At 43.8% G+C, this 22,196-nt stretch overlaps 1 protein-coding gene across 2 annotated transcripts; it reads right to left on the reverse strand.

Annotated features, from left to right (window-relative positions):
- Positions 1-12,761: 12,761 nt before the first annotated feature.
- NKX1-2 (NK1 homeobox 2) lies at positions 12,762-21,331 on the reverse strand. Of its 2 annotated transcripts, none has more exons than XM_089507827.1 (2): positions 21,109-21,331; positions 12,762-13,420 (listed from the first exon to the last, which is right to left on the reverse strand). In XM_089507827.1, the coding sequence occupies exons 1-2, from the start codon at positions 21,329-21,331 to the stop codon at positions 12,762-12,764; spliced, it is 882 nt and encodes a 293-aa protein (XP_089363953.1). The 2 variants fall into 2 exon arrangements, with proteins under 2 accessions (XP_089363953.1, XP_089363952.1); XM_089507826.1 differs by having other exon boundaries at positions 12,762-13,429.
- Positions 21,332-22,196: the final 865 nt, after the last annotated feature.

Consider the following 22,196-nt stretch of genomic DNA (forward strand, 5'->3'; position numbering starts at 1 on the left):
TTGTTTTGAATGGCAGCTCTCAGAATTCCACACTGGCCATGCTAGCATGTGTTCCAACTGTCCCAGTTTGGCAGGGACAGTCCCAAGTAATACTATATTGTTCCACTTTTTCAGCTGTTTTTAAAATTGTCCCAGTTTCTCTCTCCTCCTTCCTTTTAGCCCTTTCATCCTGACTTCAGTTGCTGCCAACTGAGTTCAAAGAACAAAACTAGTTTGCATTCAATTAATCCAGCAGGGAGGAGATGAGGAAAGGTTAGAATCTTTCCCTTCCCAATAGGCTCAGGCAAAAGCAAACTGCTGTCCTGGCATGTGTAATCTTTCTCATTAATAACTTTTGCTTCTTGCTTGCACTCTGATGTTGCTAAACGAATGTGGAAGAGCCCACAGTCTGCATAGCATTCACAGTTGTAACAGAACTAGCTAGACCAGTGCTTCTCAATTATTTTCTGTCATGCCCCCCTAGGAAGAAGAAAACATTTCGTGCCCCCCGCACGACTGTAAATAGTATCATTTGTCTATAAAATTGTTATAAGTACACCTCTGCATAACAGAGCCTCGTGCCCCCCTTTACGGAGCCTCGCGCCCCCCCTGGGGGGCCCGTCCCACTATTTGAGAAGTACTGAGCTAGACCAAGAAAAGCACTACATTGTCCTGCCCACAAAATATTATTATTTGAATGTTGGGGGAAATGTGGGAAAATGTGGATTTAATGTTTCAATGGCACCAACATGAAAAAAGCCATCTGAAGTCCAGTGAGTGTCTTTAATTGTAAATTCCAGTGCTCTGTGTAAAGATGTTTGCAATAAATGCTTTATTAAATTCATCACCTTGGCTATCCATTATCAGTCAATACAAAATAATGGAAAATGACAAGGCTCAGACAAGGTGGAGAGATTTGATGAATATTTAAAATTTCAATAAGGTGTTCAGCAGATGTTGAGGGGTGATAACACTACCATAGGCAAAAGTAACATCTCCTGCATATGTGACCCTTACTAACATGTTAACTGCTGTGTGTAAAGGCTAGTAAACTAGAAAACAGGAAACAAACAACAGACCTTACTGAATGCTTCAATTAGGTCCCTAAAAGTGCCATATAAAAATGTCTTTTTTGAGTTAAACATTCAGGCAAGCATATAGGAGAATTCTCAACCAGCATTTGTGAAATTACCCCACAGACCAGCTCAGAGTCAGGCTGACCTTATTGGGAGTTTGTTTCTGTAATTAGGTATCAGGAATTGGTCCTTATCTAAAGTCTAACCTTTGGCATGTTGTTAGCTATATGGTTAAATATGTTATCTTATCTGTTTGTTGAAACACAGAGAGAGCATTTGCTGTCCTGCCATTTACCTTTGGGGGCTTGTGAACCTTCCGGGAAGTTTCTACACAGAGAAGCTCACAAGCATACATAGGCTAGAGTCTGAGCCTGCTGCCACAATCCAATGCACCCCTTTATAAATTCAGCATCCTCACATTAGCTTGTGTACTATAAGAGGATAAAGTAAGAGCAACACATGCCTAGACACATCTTGGTGACATATGCTACACTAAACCCTGTTGTAATGATGTCTGTATTCCATGCCGGAACTGTTTCAAACTAACTGTGAATGATCTGTACAAGTTATCTTGGCTACTATAAAATAAGGTATATTTTAAGCCACATTAGTCTTTCACCATCCTTGAAATCATGCACTGGGGAAATGCTCCTTCTCTCATCACAGCTCGTTTCCAAGATAAGAAAATATTTGAAGCAGCAGAGACTAGAAAAGAGCAGAAAGGCTTACACATTGTCCTCATCAGACACAGAAAGCAGTGGGAAAGGATTTTGTATGATGGCATTGTCATGCCTCTTCCATCACAGCTAACGCTCTTCAGTACATGGTGCAGACACACTGCACGATGTTTTTACCTAAGCTAGTGAAATTTAAGGCAGTGGTTAATGCTACCACAGAAACAGTCCAGATTATGCACTGTTCGTACTAATGATGTGAAGAAAAGCTTTGAAGTAACAAATATTATACTGGTAGCGGCCTGAGACTTAAAGTTAGAATTTAAAAAGAAATTCACCTGAGTGGCCTTCAGCTAGAGAATCTTCTGATTCCAGTGAGAATGCCAATATATTGTAGAGTATGAAAATGTCCAGTTGTCCATAGCAGTGTCCACAGATACAGAATGAAGAGAATTCCACACTCCCAGCCCCAGAAAACCCCATGATAGCATTATCTTAGGGTTATCATAAGTTGGAAATGACTTGAAGACACACAGCAGTGCAACAACAACATGGACTTAAAAGGTGCTGTTTGATTCTGGGGACTAAAATGTCCCTTCTACCTGGATGAGGGTTAAAAACTGGATTGTGAAGTCACATTCAAAAGCAATATGAATAGTGGAAATGAAGCTACTTTGTTGGTGTAATGACTAACATTTTCTAGTTACTTTTAAAGGATACTGTGAAACGGCATTTTAGAGGCATTTGAGTAAATTTTATCAGTTTTTTTGTTGTGCCCTTCAACCTGAGGATTTTTTTAAATAACAAAAAGTAAGAAAAATAAAACAAATTGTTTTTAAAGCATCATGACATAATACAACAGTGCATTACTTCTCAAAACACTATGACACATAATAGGAACACATTACTTATAAAGCTAACTTTTGGGGCTCTGGTATCAACTTTGCTCTGTGCAGCCTTAAAAGTTACACAATTGGAATACAGTGCAACCCTCTAAGGCAGAATTGCATATCTATATTGACTAAAACTGCACAATTTTATAAGCATCTGAATGGTTCAAAACTGAAAAGGAGAGAATGGAATTGAACATTACTTGAATGCTAAGCCCTAACGTTACACACCTTAACACTTAATCCTCACCAAGACTGCTCCTCTCCTGCCTCCCCTTCCTCTGCTGCTGTTTTTTCTCAGCTGAGTTTTTGCACAACTTGCTCCCTGAATTTTCCGGGCTTGGAGTCTTAGCTCTCCATCTTTCCTTACCTGCCTGCCTGTTCCATTTCCTTCTCATACTTGGTCATTCACTTCAACCTCACCAAGGCTGCTCCTTTCTTGCTGTCCCCTCCTCTAAGTTAGTTTTGATTAAAACAGTGTGAGTTTCTTGAAAATGTACCATTTTTAAATGTTGTGGTACATTTTCTGTCCTCAGCAAGGAAAAAAATCCTGATTGTTTCACACTACGGAAAGAAATATCAATGCTTTTTCTTTGACATCTATCAGGAAGTGGGAAAATCAAGAATTTCCATACCTCAAAGCCTCAGAAGCACTGCAAAAGAGCTTTCTGTTTAGTATTGATCTCCCAAAGGAGAGGTGAGCAGCCTCCAGATGTTCTTGGACTGCACCTCCCAGCATTCCTCACCATTAGCTAGGCTGCCTAGGGCTAAGGGAAGATGCAGTCCAACAATATCTGGACAGTCATATGTTCTGTATTCTAGGCCTAAAGCCAATTGATAGTACCTGGTAGAATAAATCCACTGACTCAAGGGAATGTACTAACTTGCTTTCTTGCAGTCACTTCAATGAGTCTATTCTAATAGGAACTAGAAATAGGATTTAGGCCTATGTTAAAAAGAGTTGACCACACTAAAACTATTTTGCTCCTTGTGTATCAGCATGTCCTAATTTACAGAGCACAGTCCTCTATATGAAGGTATCTCCTGTTTAAGTTGGACTTAGTCATCCTGTCTAAGTGCTGTTAAAGATAAACATTAAAAATGGAGAGAAGGAGCCTTAATGTTGCCCTTTAGCAGCTAGCAATTAGGCAGCATTCCAAACAGGCACACTAGTCACCTGCTTACAGTCTTTTCTGCTTTGCATTTCTATAAATACAAAATACATTTCTTTAAATGATAGTTATTATTTCTAAATTTGTATTTATCATGAATATATATTAGAATCCACACTTTTTATATAAAGCTGTGCCTTTTTTGATGTTGTATAAATAGCTACCCTAAGTCCAAGGCAGAGAAGTGAATTGTTCCCTAAGCAGATATACAATACTAACTTGAGCAGGTTGTTTTATTTTGACATCAGAGACAGAAAATCCCTGGGCCAGTGCTAACATTAGACAAAGGCAGTTGCGCCGGCCTGGATACGTACTAGGGTTCTAGATACCCCACAACCCTAGTACGTTGTAATGGCGGCACCCTTTCTACATGGACGCCGTCATTATGACATCATGGCCGTGCCGCAGCCAAACAGCGCGGCACAGATGTGACATCCTGGTGCTGCTGGAGGGCGCTTGTGGCACCCTTTCAGCAGCGCCAGAAGGAGCTCCGTTTTGGAACTCCTTCAGCAGCGTGTATCACTGGCGCGGCTTTTAAACGGCCGCGCCAGCGATACAAAGAGAAAGGGGCTGAGCAGCCCCTTTCTTCCTTTCCCCACTGCATGAAGCCCCAAGGACACCCCTTTCCAGGCTGCAGGGAAGCGGCATTTTGCCGCTTTCCCGAGGCCAGGAAAAGCGGCTGATCAGGGCCTCTGGGGCTGCCGCTGTGGCAGCTGAGGCCCTGATCCGTCAGGGAAAGCCAACCACCTTCCAAGGGCAAATGTGGGGAGTTAACACCAACTATTTCCTGCTGGCTTTTGTTTCTGAACTCCCCCCCCCCCCCGCCCAGTTCCCCTCTATTGGAAAACAGTCAAAATAACTTGCTGCCCTCAGATGTGGTGGAAATGCTATAGCATGCCAACACTGAAATAAGACTCAGCAAAAAGTCCATCTAGTTTCCATAGATGGAATGGTTCCATTGTGCTGTGGCTTCAGGCAGCAAAAGGTCTCTGGGTGGCCTTGGAAAATAAAATAAGTGCTCCAAATCTCCTTGATAATCAAAATGCAATAACACTAAATTCTGTATTTAACCATTTCTGTCCTTTAATCTAACTTCAAATTAGATGCCTTAGAATATGCCTCACTCTGACATATGGTAATGATATACGGTATGAAGCAATTGTTCCTTGAAGATTCATTTTCATGCACAGGGCTGCCCCACACCTTTTTGTTGCTGGAGGCAAAATAACAATCACACTTTCTCCTTTGTGAGGAATTCTTGCATTTTTCCTAGAACCTCAATAAATTTTCTATAACCAGTATACTTTCAGCAGCCCTTCTCTCTTCTCTTCTCCCCAAACCAGTTTTCAGTACCACAAAGTCTTTCAAAGGATATAGCAAGGAGTAACTAGTTTGGGGGTATTAAAGTCTCTGTCCTCAAACATGCAGGAGTTCACTATATTATTTTAGATTGTTTGTTTGTTTGTTTGTTTGTTTGAAATATTTATACACCACCCTGTATCAAAAATCTCAGGGTGGCTTACAAAAATATTAAAACAAGGTAAAAAAAATTAAATAATAAAATAATAAATAAACTAAAAGTCTATTACACTAGCACTAAATTAAAAACACATTTTAAGAATTTAATTTAAAAAAAATATGTACACCATATTTAGGATAAGTTAATGAGGTCCAAAGGCTTTGATGAAGAGCCAGGTTTTAACTTGGCACCAAAATGACATGAGTTTTGGTGCCAGTTGGGCCTGCATGGGGAGGACGTTCCACAATTTGTGTGCCATAGCTGAGAAGGCCCTCTCCCATGTCCAAACACAGTGTATTAATCTCACTAGTGGGACACGAAAAAGACCTCACCTCACCTAGCAGACCTTAATCCTTGGGCAGGCACATATCTAAAGTATCAAGTTCCCAATCCATTTAAGGTTTTAAATGCCATCACAAGCACTTTCCATTCAGACCAGAAATATATTGGGAGACAGTGCCAGGACTGGCATGATACACTGTCTGTATCAGGGGTAGGCAACCTTTTTGAGCCGGGGGCCGGGTTGCTGTCCCTCAGACAACTGGGGGGCCGAAGCCAAAAAATAAATAATTAAATAATTTTTAAAAAGAATTAAATAAATAAATAAACCGGGACAAATGTAGGACAAAAATTTCAAATGGAGGACACTTTTTTTTAAATATGGAGGACACGCTAAAAAATTTGCTGATTTTTTTAAAAAATGTTAATATAAATGCATGTTTCGGACGCTTCTATAGACAATTGCCCCCCATGCCCGCCGCTTGCTCCCCTTGCCTGCCGCTTGCCCCCCTTACCTGCCTTCTCCTGATAGGCCAAAGGCTCCGGTGGCAATCGGCGGCAGCACCGGGCTGGGGCCGGTCCCAAGGCCTTGCCGGGCCGCATCCGGCCTGCGGGCCACAGGTTGCCTACCCCTGGTCTATATGGTACTCCAGTAAGCAGTCAAACTGCTGCATTTTGCACAAGCTGAAGCTTTCAAGTCTCCTTCAAGGGCAGCCACATGTAGAACATATTGCTGTAGTCCAGCCAGAGGTTACCAATGCATGGACTACTGTGGTTAGCTTATCTCTGTCCAATAAAGGCTGTAGCTGGTGCACCACTCAAAGCTTGAGCCAAGCACTCCATGCCACAAAATCCATTTGGGCCTCCAGTCACCAGGATGGTTTGAGGAGCACTCCTAAACTATGTATCTGCTCATTCAGGGGGGAGAAACCCCATCCAGGACAAAGTGAGCCTAGATAATATGTTTCCTCCAAGAATACTTGATGTTGCACAGTCACTACACACTTGAGCACCATGCCCTAGTCACAATACTTTCCTACACATATGAGCCCAGAAACAAGTCCATTTGAGTTGAGTGAAGCTTCCTCCCAGGTAAAGTGATATGTTTGCAGCTTTAACAGCTTTTCCTAGGATTATCTGATATGATTAAATGAAAATAATTGAATGACTTGATTTTTCTTGAACTACTGTGTTAACCAAGTAGTCAGAAGCATCCCCCCCATACACACACATGGAGCTGTACAAAGTATAAGCACACACACAAACAATCATGGGAGAATATAATTCATTCTACAGAAATGTGTATATGGAATGAGATATTGAGTAGTCTAGACAAATTAATATGGAACAAATTTCAGTTTTTGTTAAAACTACATTACATATTTATCAAAGTGATTTCAAGAAAGGGTTTTGTAAAAAAAAATAGACTGGAGTCAGGGAACATGTATATTTTAGTCCAACGGATGGAATTGTTAGAAAAAACACAGGGGCATCTATCCCCATGACGCAAACTTTAGATGCTGAGAGATATAATCTGTTTTTCCACACCAGCTGCGACAGCAAATGCCTGGATATACTTCAGACAAAAGTCAATAAAACAAAATCCTTAAAATTAAAATTAATGAAATGTATCAATCTATTCTGTTATTAAAATTATACTACCATTTCTTCTATGGGAAGTTGTCAGATGTAAGATGTGAAGGACTGTGTTGTGACTGGGTAGTGAAGAAGAGCTGCCTGGGGTCCCAGAAATGATTTCCTTTGACAACAACTTGAGTTGACAGAACTATAAATGTTTGCAAATTGCAATGGTGCCAGTGCATCGATGTGGCGAGTGTGCTGGCATCCAGTGTCTGCCTGTCTGCATTTCCCACTAGTTCAGTCTGACAGGATTCCTTGACTTGCCTTTTGATAATTTGGGTTCCTTCCTTTTAAACAAGTTGCTGGAAGAGAACAGAATGCCTGTAGTGGTCTGGCTAGGAAGAAAACAATAAGTTCTCCATTGGCATGCAGCTAGACCACATGAACTCTATGCCTCCTTCCACAGTTTTAATCACATGTGCATCTTGTGTTTCATCTAAGTAGTTTAGTGTGGTGCATGTGGTCTCGTCTCATCTAATTTTAATATCACAGCAAAAATGAGAGTGAGGATTGGGATAAGAAACAGTAAGATGACCCAAGTAGTTTCATGGTTTGGTGGAGATTTGAACCTGAGCCTCTGAAGTCATAGTCTAAACCGCTAACCATTACACCATTACACACTGATTCAGGGAAAGATTTATTTTCTGTTATAGATTTCAAAAATGAGGTGAAATAACTAGAAGGTTTGGTTTTCACCCATGAAAGCTAAGTTCAAAACTCAGCAGTTCCCAATCTAGCCTTGGTCCAGCTAAAAGTAATGTTAAAAACAATATTAATTTGCTCCAGCAAGTGTACAATTAAATAAATACCTGCATTCATTGGACTGTCCACTAGAGGGCACAGGGTTATTGAAAACAAATACACACACCTGCATTCACATACACACTCCAAGGAGTAAGGATTAAAAATGTAAGGATTACGTTTCCTGTTATTATGAGAAACTGCTAGAGGAGTAGCTTTTATATTTTCCTGTTGCAGCTAAGGCAGCAAATTTTGTGTTGCTTTAAAACAAACAGATTTCTGATGGCCTACATCTTAATGGACTGGAACAAACTTCATCAGACTCGTGAAGTGTTAGTTGTAGAAAAAACATACATAACATGGATATGGAGCAAAGTGTGAAAGCTGGATGTAAACAGTGAGGCTAAAAAGCCACAAAATGTAATAACTTCTGGACACAAAGCTCAAATGTAGACAATGTATATAAGCTGCTAAAAACAGTGGTTGATTTTTGTTAGGAATAGTCACTGTTCTCATCTTGTACACATCTAAATTTTGCATTGAGAAGTGACATGCAGCCAATGGTGTCACTAGAGTTGGTGTCACCTGGAGCAGAAATCCAGGGTGACACTCTCCTTCATTGACCTCCTCCTATACTATACCATATAGAATCCTTAGTAATGTTTTTTGTACTAACATTACTCACAAATCATAATTCTCATATATCACTGAATATAATGGTAATAGTAGACAACTACCAAAATTGTAATTACTGTACCATATATACTCGACTATAAGTCAACCTCATGTATATGTCGAGGGCAGGTTTGGGGGTCAAATTTATGGGTTTTGATATGACCCTTGGATAAGTCGAGGGTAAAACTTAGGGACATGCAACAAAGGATCTATTCTAAATGAGGAAGCAAAGGAAAACATTGCCAAAGACAAAATTATGGCAGACATAACTGTTTTGGCTCATGCTAAAGGCTGGATGGAAGAGACAGCAGAAGGAGGCCAGTGCTTCCAGGGCAGATTACACTCTTGCTTTTCACCAAGAGGCGGTTCCCTTTTTAATAAGAGTTAAAGTATAGTATTTATATTGACCCATGGATAAGTTAGCCTAGGTTTTGGGGATCAATTTTTTGACTAAAATTTCTAGACTTATACATGAGTATATACAGTATACCTTTACATTACAATATCATACACACAGCCTAAATGAACTTAAACATACATAGTTTCATGTGGTTAAAGTTAAACTTGGTAAGATGCGTTGATTTAAATTTTAAAAAGATTTTTTCTTAAATACTTTTTTTTAAAAAATTAAAATTAAAATGTATTTTTTTAGAGGAAATCTGAGGCCTCTCCCCATTCCTCCCATTGAGCCTCACCCTACTTACACTATCTCTTCAGCATTTTAAACAGACACAGGTGAATGCCACAACCCGTTTCTGCCAAAAGGTAGATGCATAGGAAACAGTGGTGTCACACACACACACACCTTTTAGGGTGTCACCTGTTGCAGTCTGTACCCTCAGCATCATATTAGTAATGCTTCAAATATGCTATTTTCCCTCTGAACCCGTGTGATACAACAGTAATACACATTTGCACAGCTCTTGCAAAGATTCAGATCATGCACTTGGCATTCTCACAACAAACCTATCAGGTAAGTCAGTATTATTACCCTTACCAACACCCCTGTAAAATGAGATCTGTAAGAGGGGATCCAGGTTTTTAATTATACCATAACCCTGGCTCATTCAGTGAATTTAATGTCGTTGTCCTAAAACCATAATCCTTTACTTCCCACAATCTTTCCCCCATTTTTGTCATTTTCTTACCAGAGAAAATCAATTAAAGTGTAAAGAGGGGAAAAAAGATGGAATAGCTTCACAGAGGTTTTTGACTGCTAGCGCTGAGAAATACTCTGAGGCACCAAGAGAGATGGGGTTAGAGGAAGAAACATGCCTAAGATTAGCCAGTGGGTTCATAAAAGTGGCAGTTTGACCTGAAATCTCTCCCATTTAGGAGCGCCTTCTCTTACAGTGTCAAGCTTATCACACAGGCCCTATTTGCATTACAAAATGTGTGCACGCACGGGAGCTCACAGAATGGGATGGGGCTAAGATCTGTATTTTACTGCACAAGGGAACACTGCCACTGCCGCCAGGATTCCAATTGCGTCTCCCTCCGTTCCAGAGGGCGCGATTTCTGAGAACGCTTTAGAACAGTTCTTAGAAATCGCACAAGCTAGGAGGGGCTATAGCAGTTTATTTCTCTCAAGCCTAGTGGGAAGGGCACAACTCTGCCCCATCCTTTCCTCCCACTCCCCAAGCACACTGAGTACAAAAGCTTACTGAGGACAAAGGAAGAAAGTGAGATGAGAAGAGGGGAACTGGGACATTTTAAAAAGAGCTGTAAAAGTGGGATGACAAAGGATTGATTGGGACTATTCTTACCAAATTAGGACAGTTGAAGGGTATAGGTTTCTCAGAACGGAGACTCAGGTATTACATATATACAACCACAGCCCTAGCAATCACATTAATTCTTAATTCCTGGGCAGCCCTACACATATTTTGGGATGACAGCCCTCATCCTTCCTGGCATGCTGGCTGTGGTTGATAGGAGTTGGAACCCCATAGCATTGGAGGGAGGGCGTCTCCCCAATCTCTATTTGCACCAAATGAGAATAATATTTCAAACGTCCAAAGTGAGTTCTTGTCAATCTATGCCAAATAAATCTTTTTAGGTTCTTGTTTTGCTTTGAAAGAAAATACAATCCAAGATTGGGGCTCAGACAAAAGCATGCACCCACTCAAACACTACTGTTTTGTCCAAGCAACTAGTTGTACACAACAACAAAAACACTATAGGATTTATATTGTGATTAAGCTTGCTTAGGATTTGCCCCATTTTTAACTTAATATTTTATTGAATCCTATATTATGTTTATGCTGCTCCCTCGTGTTCCAAACCCAACCCAACCCATGAGAACAGTTACTTTAAAATGCTGTACAAGATGCTATGCACATTTTATTAAAATACTATCTTCATTTCCAATCTACAGTTTGCATATGCCGCTATTACACACATCCTGTATTCCCATCTAGGGAGAGAAGTCACTGGTCAAAGCAGGGTCATGCAGCATGCGTCCCAATTGGATGGACTGGTCCTGCAAGTAGCAAATTCAACAAGAGTGGAAATGGAATTATGTTGGCTAAGTGGGTATCCAGGCAGTTGAAGGGAATAAAATTACAGGGGGGAGGAGAAAGAAAACCAGCTTTAGTTGCCCTTGCTGGCTGTTAAATCCACAACATCTGTGTCTTCTTCCATTCTGTATAGATTAGGCATCAGTCATATAAATATCAAGTACTGCATACTTGCTCTGTTTTGTGTAAAAAGGAGATAAATCCAGATGCTTGCATTAAAGTTCCCTCTGCTTCCAAAGGGATGTCACACTTTTAACTTGTATAGTAGTGGTTGAGTGTTGGACTATGACTCTGAAAACCAGGGTTCAGTTCCCCACCTGGCCATGAAATCTTGGGCAAGTCACACTCTCTCAGCTTCAGGGGAAGGCAATGGCAAGCCTCCTCTGAACAAATCATGCCAAGAAAACCCCATAATTGTTCAAGTTTATTCTACATTAGGAGACCAGGCCTTTGCATACAACCACAATAGGTTTGCCTTAGGGTTGCCATATGTTGGAAACGACTTAAAGGCACACAACAACAACAAGCCATTCTTGTTTGCTTTTTCTCATGGAAAGGTACAGGAGGAGTCTTTCTTTATCATCATTATTTCTTGCCCTTCTCTTTTCCCATCCACAGAACACTCAAAATGCACCTAATGAGAGTAATAATCATGGTGATCACAGGGTGGCTGAATTCAGAGGACATGTGGAGAGGATTAAGACCTGGTGTCTTATTATAATTTCTGTTCCTTTGGCGTTTGCTCCTCTCTACCTCACTCCAAAACAAGGTCTGGAAACTCAGTACTGAAGAGAGTTGTCTTAAACAAGGAGAAGAGAAGGTTAAGAGGTGATATGATAGCCCTGTTTAAATATTTGAAGGGGTGTCATATTGAGGATGGAGCAAGCTTGTTTTCTGCTGCTCCAAAGACTAGGTCACAGAGTAATAGATTCAAACTACAGGGGAAAAATTCCTGCTCAACTTGAGGAAGAATTTCTTGGCAGTAATTGCAATTCGACAGTGGAAGACATTCCCTCAGGGAGTGGTGGACTTTCCTTCTTTGGAGGTCTTTAAACAGAGGTTGGATGGCCATCTGTTGGGGGTGCTTTGTGTGTTCCTGCATGGCAGGGGGTTGGACCGGATGGCCCTTGAGGTCTCTCTATGATTCTATGAGAGGAAAGAGATCCACGTCTCCAGCAGCACCATAAAATGGGCCAACTATTAAGATGAAAGCCAGTGTTGTGTAGTGGTTTGAGTGCTGGACTAAGACTCTCAGTCTGGTTCACCCTTGAGGTCTCTTCCAAGTAGCCCTGGTGGCAGAGTGGATAAATGCCAGTATTCTAGCCATAACATTGTGAGTTCGATCCCAGGGCTCCAAGGCCACTCAGCCTTCCTCCATCCCTTTGTAGGTCAGTAAAATGAACACCCAGCTTGTTGGGGGCACTTAGCTTACAGACTGTAAACTGCTTAGAGAATGCTGAGTTCACAATTAAGCGGTATAGAAATATAAATGCTATTGCTATTGCTTCCAGCTCTATGATTCTATGATGGTATCTTCCTGCATGGCAGAAGAGTTTGGACTGGGTGGCCTTTGGGGTCTTTTCCAACTCTAGGATTCTATAAGTGTGGGCTATAAAAGGGGGCCAGATATGTGGGGCTGAGGAAGGAAGGAAAGGGTCCCCCTCCTGGGGCTGCCGCCAAAGAAAGAGGTGCCGGGGCTGGGAAGAGGAGGTTGGAGGGGGCGTACGAGGGGAAAGTCTGGTAGGAAGCTAAGGCAATGGGGCCTGGGGGGCTGGGACTGCACACCCTTCCTCCTCCACCACCACCTCCAGGGGGGTTCCCTGTGTTGCTCCCGGGCTGTCCAGTGCCATCGAGACCCGGGTTCTGCTTCTTCCACTTGGTCCTCCGGTTCTGGAACCAGATCTTGACCTGAGTCTCTGTGAGACTAAGCGAGAGGGCCAGGTTGAGGCGCTCGCACACTGACAGGTACCGGGTGGCCCTGAACTTGTTTTCCAGGGCTACCAGCTGCTCATAAGTAAAGGCTGTCCGGGCCCGACGGGGCTTGGAGCAGCTGCTGACCTCCAACCGGCGACGTTTTGAGGAAGACGGCAGAGGTGGCAGGGGGGAGAAGGGCTCCCCTGGGTCCGAGGGTGAGGAAGAGGAGGCAGGGAAGTCCAGCAAGGGGGAGCCCGGCCCTGCTAGGCGACTCCTGGCCCCGCCATCGAGTGCCTCTGGTTCCGATGCTTCCAGGGATGCTCCAAGCTCTCCGAGGTTGCCTTTTGCATCTAGAGAGACACAAGAGGGAGAAGGGTCAGGGAAGGAAGGACACCACATTCTTCTACTCACATGTACACCCCACACAACCAGGTGCTAAAGCAATAGCAATAATAAATGCATTTCTATACTGCTTATCAATGAACCTGCACTCCCTAAGTCAATGATGGCGAACCTTTTAGAGACTGAGTGCCCAAATTCAGCGGCATTCCTGTACCAGGTATCACCTGGTACCGGGGGGGGGGGGGACTTCCAGGGGCGGGACTTCTACCTCTTGGGATGGGACTTCCAGGGGCAGAGCTTCTACCTTCTGGGGGCAGGACTTCTAGGGACGGGACATCCAGGAAAAAACCTAAGGCACACTCTCTCAGCCTCAGGCTAGCAATATCAAACCCCCCTCTGACAAAACTTGCCAAGAAAACTCCATGATAGTGGAGGTACCACACACACAGGTCACGCTGTCTCAACTTCAAGGGATGCAAGGGCAACCTCCCCTCTGCTCCTTCCTCTGCCCTCCTGTGTCTTTCACCAGATCTGGGAGCCAACCAAAGGCACAGAATGAAAAGGGAAGGAACAGGCAGTTCAGAAAGCCAGTTAAAGGCATAGGAGGGCAGGGAAAGAGGAGGAACAGGTGTGCACCAGCTCGCCCTTTTCCTCCATCCTCCCATCCCTTTAACTGTCTTCCCAGAGACAATTGAAGGGACGGGAGGACGAGGGAAGAGACCACATGCCCACAGAGAGAGCTCTGCGTACCAGAGAGGGCACACATGCCATAGGTTTGCCACCACTGCCCTATGTGGTTTACAATGTGCGAGCCAATAACACCAAGAAGCTGAGTATTCATTTTACTGACTTCCAACAGGATGGAAGGCGGAGTGCACCTTGAGGCCTTCCTCTACGATGGAACATACAGCATTGTGGCTGCAGTACCAGCATTTAACTACTGCACCACCAGGACTCCTTATAAAGGGACAGGGGACCAGATATGTCCTCACTTCAAAGAGGGCATGGCACTGCCAAATGTAGGAGATTCAAGACAAATGGACAGCATGGCCAAAAGAAAGGTCAAGGCCTGTTACAGACTGCCAAAATAAAGCTGCTTCGGGTCTCTTTGGAGGTATGCTATTTAAATGATGCATGGGTCCTAACAGTCCAGAGGTCACACCAAAGCCACACTCCATTCCTAAGCACTGGAGTGCAGCTTTGGTGCAGCTTCCGGATTCTTTGGGTGCATGCATCATTTAAACAGAATACCTCAAAAGAGACCCGAAGCAGCTTTATTTTGGCAGTCTGTAACAGGCCCATGACACTTATAAAGAAGAACTGTTGGACCTGATCACCTTCCCCACCACCATTCCCTTCTCCTTTTGTGCTGTGTCTTTTTAGATTGTAAAAGGGAACCATCTAATAAAAAATAATAATTGTAAACCGCTGTGATAGCCTTTAGGTCTGAAGGGCAGGGTATAAATAACATTAAAAAATAAAATAAAATAAAAATACATATAGAATCTTAGAATCCTAGAGTTGGAAGAGACCTCAAGGGACATCTAGCCCCAGGGTGGTAGTCCACGACTCAAACTACTACACCACACTGGTTTTCTGCTTAATAATCAAACCATTTTATGGTGCTCTTCCCTGTTTTCATAGAATCTTAGAGTTGGAAGAGACCCCAAGCACCATCCAGTCCAAACCACTGCTATGCAGGAACACACAATCAAAGCATCCCCAATAGATGGCTACCCAGCTTCTGTTTAAAAACCTCCAAAGAGGGAGACTCCACCACTCTCTGAGGCAGATTATTCCACTGTCGAACAGCTCTTACTGTCAGGAAGTTCCTCCTAATATTTAGGTGGAGTCTCTTTTCCTGTAATTTGCATCCATTGCTCAGTATTCCAATCTTTGGAGCAGCAGAAAACAAGGTTGCTCCATCCTCAATATGACACCCCATCAAATACTTAAACAGGGCTATCATATCACATCTTAGCTGTTTCCTCTCCAGGCTAAACATATCAGTACCCTAAGTCTCTACTCATAAGGTATGGTTTCCAGGCCTTTACCATTTTGGTTGCCCAAATGGAGGACATGCCCAAAGGAAAGTTCCATATAAATTTAAGCTTCTTAATCATGCTCAGAATGAAGGACATTGTGAGATTCCTCCTGGACAGAAGGCTGAAATGTAGGACATATTCTGGAAAAGGATGCCCCCTGGTCCCCCTGCCCCCTGCCCCCTAAGGCACATCTCCCTGCCCAGAAGCATACCTTCTCCCAAGGGAGTGGCCTCATGGACAGGATGACCAGATGTCCTAACTGCAAAGGAGGACAAGGCCAGAGTGACCAGACATATCCTCCCTTTCTGGGACATGTCCTCCATTTTGACCTTCTGTCCAGGAGGAATTTCAAAATGTCCTCCATTTTAAGTGTGACCGAGAAGCATGGATTTACAATTATATGAGTGTGAAGTCAAAGGCTTTCATGGGCGGCATCCATAGTTTTTTGTGAGTTTTTCGGGTAATGTGGCCATGTTCTAGAAGAGTTTCTTCCTGACGTTTCGCCAGCATCTGTGGCAATTATATGAATGTTTTTAGCTTTTAGGTTGCAATGTCCCCCATTTTTCTTGAAGGCCCTACATTTTGTGGGGCCTTGTCCTCCTCTGAAATTAGGACATCTGGTCATTCTGGACAAGGCACTGCAAAATGTAGGACCTTCAAGAAAAAATGTAGGAGATGACCAAAGAAAAACTCAAAACACTCATATACATAGACATGTATATAACAAAGGAGGACCTCTAGTTATGCTGCTTGTGGAGATACCCAGGGGTGCTTTGTGAGCAGCCAGAGGGGGGAGGCCAGTGGTGGGACTTCGGTTCAGACCCACCTCTTTACCCATCCCAAACCCAGGAGGATATCACACAACTGAAATTGGAAGTATAATCCAGTGTCATCCTGAACGCAATCATGTGTATTCACGATATTGCACAAAAGGTTACCACACACGATCGCTGGCAGTCCAAACACACTCCGAATGCAATCACGTGTCAATCCACAATTAATTAAATTTGGTGAATTAGTGAAGTCACAAACCCCTATTCCTAGGCAACTTCTCACTCAGTGCGCTGTTGTTTGGTGTGAGGTACATGTCTCCTTTGGTCCTGGTTCCCCCCCCCCTTCAATGTGGAAGGGGGGGTTTCCCATGAAGCCATGCTGCAATTCCACTCCAATTTTGCTTCTGCTTGTCCTTCAGCATTGCTGAGGGGGGGCTGCTGCCTGCTAATTAAAAGGCATGGACTGGGAGCTATTGGATAACCATTATATTCACATTTTAATGTGACAAGAGTGAATGTATGCTCATTTTAATGTGAATAGAGCATGTTCTTTCAACCATTCTTCCCACCCCTCCAACCTCTTTTGTAAATTTTGGGGTTCCTTGGTTCTTCTCTCTCACTCGCCTAAATATGCTATGCTCCAGTCATCTGGAGTCTCACTGAGCATGCACAAGGGTGCCAATTCACAATTAAGAACCCACTGATGTGATGGCTTACTTTGCACAGAAATTTGCCATTACAGCAAATTTAAGGTGTGATAAGTAATCACGTAATTGTGTGAATTTTCGAATTGACCTTGCTATCTTTTCTTCCGAAATTGAGAGCCTCCCATCCCGTTTGATAAACTCCCCAATAATCTATCCTTGACTTCCTAGCACTTTAATCCTGGGACAGATGGCTCCCAGTCAGACAGTCTGGTCCTGCAAGTAGCAAATTCAATAAGAGTAGGAATGGAATTATGTTGGATCTGTGGCCCTCCGGGCAGTTGTAATCCTGGAAGATATGCAGTATTTTCTGAAACTTTAATCTTGGAATATATGCAATCTTGGAGGCCACCTCATTTCCATACATACAAGGTTTTGAATTTGGATTGATATTCTCACACACTTCCCAAACATGCATCTGCGGAAGTAGGCTGAATTCTAGTAGGAAAGCTCATGCTACCAACTTCTTTCTTTCAGTGGATCTCAAAGGTGCTACAAGATGTATTTGTATTAAATGAGAGATTTAGCAATACGCAGCTTAAACTGAGCTCTTGAGCATATCTGCTGTCTTTCCCGTGCAACTCAGCCAGCTGCAGAGTCTCTAGAAAAGGGGCAAAGGAAAAGGGGACCCTCGGTTGTTGACTTGAAGGAAAAACTTCTCACGTACAAGTCACAAACTGAGCACCTTCCATCAAATGTTCACAACAGCAGCAGCATGTTCAGAGCATGTTTACCTGAAAGTTAACTCCCTCTAAGTTAATCTGCCTTGCTAAACTATTACGTTTAGGAAGGGATCATTCCAATAAATATTCCTATGTTTTGGTTACACACACACACACGGGAAATACAGACTATGGAACAAAACCTGTCTCTCTCCAAGGAATCGGCTTTGGCCTTTCAAAATGTACACCGAAGGGACATGGATGCCTAGGAAAGCTTGAACCCTAGTTCTTTCGATTTCTCCAAAGCTGTGCGGACATCTGATTTTTTTTATTAATATATATTTTTTAAATGAGGGATTAAGAATAGGGGAATCAATTCCCTCTATATCAGAATTGGGGATTGCAGATGATCAAAAAGAGGTTGTTATTGCTATTGTGTGCCTCCAAGTCATTTTTAACTTAGGGTGACCCATAGGGTTTTCTTGGCCAATTTCTTCAGAAGGGGTTTGCCACTGCTTTTTATTTAGTTAGTTTATTGTTGTGCAACTTCAAGTCATTTCCAGCATATGGCGACCCTAAGGCAAACCTATCATGGGATTTTCTTGGCAAGATTTGTTCAGAGGGGGTTTGCCATTGCTGAGAGAGTGTGACTTTCCCAAGGTCACCCAGTAGCTTTACATGACTGAATTGGGAATCAAACCCTGGTCTCTAGAGTCATAGAGTCACTGAAACCACTATACCACACTGGCTCATTTATTTAGTAGGCACCTGCAAATATTAGGAGAGGCAGGATTGCACATTTTCTGACTGCATCCTCCTGTCAACACTTCTGTCATTTCCAGGCGGTCCCTTCCAACAAAATTATTCTGAAAACTGGGAAATTAATTTGAGGGAAGCTGGAGCAGATTCATGTGCTTTTTAAAAACTTTCTTAAAAACCCTTCAATCTTATGCACACTGTCCCATGGATTCAAGGAGAGTGAGGTCAAAGGAGACAGGCAGAGGAATGTGTTAGGGCAGGGTTGTTTTTAAAATTACATTGCAAGTCGCACTCTCTCAGCGTTGGACCAGGACTCTGGAGACCTAGGTTCGAAATGTCCCTAAGCCTGCTCCAGCGCTTCTAGCATTTCATAGCCTTAGTGTGCTCAGGAGTTGAAGTTGTGTCTCTTTCATAGGGAGTATACGCTTTTTTACGCATTGTCTAATATCAGTTCTTGAAACCCCATTGGGTGACTTTGATCCAGTCACACTCTCTCAGCCTTAAGAGGGTGGCAACGGCAAAAAAAAAAAAAACCTTCTGAAGAAAGTTGCCAAGAAAACCATGTGACAAGGTCACTCTAAGTCGGAAACTCAAAGGCACAACAACACAAGACACACAGAGAGGATGAGAAAAAAACTGCCTCTTCCCACCTCCTCCTCTCTTCTGCAGCCCCCTCCCCTGCTCTTTTTCCATCTTCTTCTTCCCCAGCCCTCCTAATAGAGTTTCAGATTTGTGAAGGGGCAGATCGATAGATGTCATCTATTAAAGGTAAGTTTTAATCGAAGAATATTAGGATCAGACAAGGGGAGGGCTGGGGGAGAAGGAAAGCGGTTTGAAGAGGGTCCCTGCAAGGTGCGGAAGGGAGATAGGCCGGAGTCGGTAATGGGATATCGATCCAGGGGGGGAGAGAAGGTATCTGGGGGAGAGCAGAGAAGGCAGGAACAATGATCAGGCTTGTCCTTTCCCTGTCTGGAAAAACCAGGATGCAAAGGGAGCTTGCAGCACCTGGGAGACCCCCTGAAAGCAAGAAGCTGGGAGCAGGAGCTTTCCTCCACTTGAGGAAACTCAAGTCTAGGAAATTCAAGTCCTAAGAAAGCTCCTGCTCCCAGCTTCTTGCTTTCAGGGAGTCTTCCAGGTGCTATGATCCCTTTGCATATTGATGAATGAAGAGAGGTTTGGAAGAGATCTTAAATGCCTGTGAGAGAGTTGCAGGGAAAGTACAGAGGGATGGATGCCATGAAAGCTCAAAGGCGACTTGTAGGGATATATTGTCTCCTTCATCAGGTGCATGCAAGTCTCCCAAAGCTCCTGCTCCCAACTTCTTGCTTTCAGGGAGTCTCCCAGGTGCTCCCTTTTCATGTTGCTGAATGAATAGAGTTTTGAAAGAGATCTTAAATGCCAAAAGAAGAAGTAGGCTGTCCAAGGTGCTACAAATATCCCTTTGCAAATTACAAACTATAGGAAGCCGGCGGGCTGGGGACACTTCTTTGGATTCATTTCACATTTTCAGTCCCGATCATCAGACCTTCTCCTGCTCCAGGATGGCAAAGCAAAAACGTGCCTTTTTCTTCCATGGGACCCCCTTCAGAGTGACCAGGCAGGTCCTCCTTATTTTTCCCCAGGACCTGCCCTCCATGTCAGCCTTCTTGCCCAGGAGGGATTCCAAAGTGCCCTCCTTTTTGGAGCATGGCAAAGAAGCATGGATTTACATTTGTAGGAGTGCTTTGGGTTTGTTTGGGTTTTGTCCTTCTTGGTGGGTAGGACACTCTGCTCCCCTTTCCTCACATAGGCAACTCCTTCCCCCTAAAACAAGACTTTTCTGTGCCTTTCATGGCTGCCCCTCAGGTAGAAATCTAGCTCCTCAGTCCTGTGAGAGAGGCTTTTGTTGCTGCGGTGTGCTGTCAAGCCTTTTTTGACTTCTGGCGCTGACCCTATCCTGGAGTTTTCTTCTTTATTTAGTCATTTCATTTCAGAAGGGACTCAAGAGTTGATCAGAAAAGGTTTGCTCTTGCCTTCCTCTGAGGCTGAGAGCATGTGGAAATCCAGCTGCTCATCTCTGTGTGTGTGTATGAGAGAGAGAGAGCCTTACCTGCTGGATTTCTGCCTTAGGGGAGGGAGAAAAGAAGCCCACCAGAAAACCCTAACATTATTGGCAAAACCCCTCTGGGAAAAACAACTTGCCAGGAAAACCTCATGAAAGCTTAGCTATAGGGTCGCCATACAAATGACTTGGAGGCACACAACAAAAACAACAACAACAACATTTCAAGAGATTCGAGAGACACCTCAAGGATCATCTACTCTGAAGCCCCAAACGCACTGCAGAAACAACCCAGTTTGAACAGCCCTGGCTCAGTGCTAAGGAATCCTGGGAATTGTAACTCAGTGTGGCACCAGAGCTCTCTGACAGAGGAGGCTGACAGTGTCCCCCAAACACAACAGTTCCCAGAATTGTCTAGCACTGAGCCAGGGCTGTCCAAGCGGTCTCGAACTGGGTTATTTCAACGGTGTGGATTACAATAGAAGCAACCCCGATCCATCCAGCCTCTTAGAGGGAAGTTTGGGGGGAAAAGTTTTACACATGAGATCAAAGCAGGCGAGCCTTGCCTCCGGAGCATCTTTGAGCCATGGCAGTTAAAGCGGTATCAAACCGGATTGTTTCTGCAGTGCAGACGAAGCCAAACCTTCCCCCAAACCCGCCACACTGATCCTATTTTTCCTCCCAAAAAAGAAACCTCTCCTACCCTGGGACGCCTCGGTCTTCTTCTTTGGGTGGCTGCTGCTTTTTCTCCCGGGATCGACCCGCTCCAAACTTTTCTCCGTCTGGGACGGGGGGCTCTCCTCTTCCCTCCCCTCCGGGAGGCTCTTCTTCTTGGTGAACTTCTGAGGATCCAGGATGTCCAGAATGGAGAAGGAGATCTTGGTGGTGGGGGTGCCTTTCCCACCACTTTCCTGGCAGTCCGGCATCCCCCCTTCCCACCTCCCCTTCCTCCTCTTCCTCTTCTTCCTCCTCCAAGCCCTGAGTAGATCTCCAAGCAGGTAGATCCCAGGAGCAGGGGAAAGCAAGCCAGATCCCTGCTCCTGGAGACGCCTGGCCAGATCCCTTGGGAAGGCTGCTGTCCATATATATATAGAAGAGGCGCTGGGGATGGAGGATGGGGTCCCCTTCCAGGTGCCACTGCTGTGGATCTTGGAGGCGATCGTCTGGGAAAAACAAGGGGGGATTCTCTGAGAGGGTGGGGAAAAGAGGAGGAGGATCTCGGCTTGAAAAGGTCTCCGATTGGAAGGAGGGGGTGGCTGGATGGCTGCCTCCTCCTGCAAGTACTTGGCAGCCACCATCCAGAAGTGTTTCAGAGCATCCTAGAGTTGGCAGAGAGAGCCCCAAGAGGCATCCATCCCAATCCCCTCCTTTTGCCAGCCAAGAAGATACCATCCACACCCTCTACACAGAGATATACAGAGAGAGAGAGAGAGAGAGAGAGAGAGAGAGAGAGATGGCCATCCAGCATCTAGGGTAGGCAGATGTCTGATAACACCAAAGGAGGACAAAGCACCCCAAAATGGAGGACCTTCCAGAGGGGGGGGGAGGCAGCCTCCAAAATGTACCAAAGCTCAAAACCCTCATATAAATGTCCAAATCAAAGACTGAAACACTCATAAATATAAAGGCAAGCTTCCTAAATAAAAGCTGAAATCTACTCATGTAAACATAAAGTCGTGCCACACAAGCAAAAGGTAAAAATGCTCACAAAGATAAAGTCGTGCTTCCAAATAAAAGCTCAAAACAGTCATATAAACAAAAACATATGCTTCCAAATAAAAGCTAGAAAAC

The sequence above is a fragment of the Sceloporus occidentalis genome, unplaced genomic scaffold (genome assembly GCF_023333645.1).
Source record: "Sceloporus occidentalis isolate IW3139 unplaced genomic scaffold, rSceOcc1.0.p SCAF_2, whole genome shotgun sequence".
Classification (NCBI taxonomy): domain Eukaryota; kingdom Metazoa; phylum Chordata; class Lepidosauria; order Squamata; family Phrynosomatidae; genus Sceloporus; species Sceloporus occidentalis.

Coding starts and splice junctions, on each gene's coding strand:
- NKX1-2 (XM_089507826.1), bottom strand. CDS start 21,331: ATGCCGGACTGCCAGGAAAGTGGTGGGAAAGGCACCCCCACCACCAAG. Junction 13,430..21,108: donor GAAGACCGAGGCGTCCCAGG/GTAGGAGAGGTT, acceptor GTGTCTCTCTAG/ATGCAAAAGGCAACCTCGGA.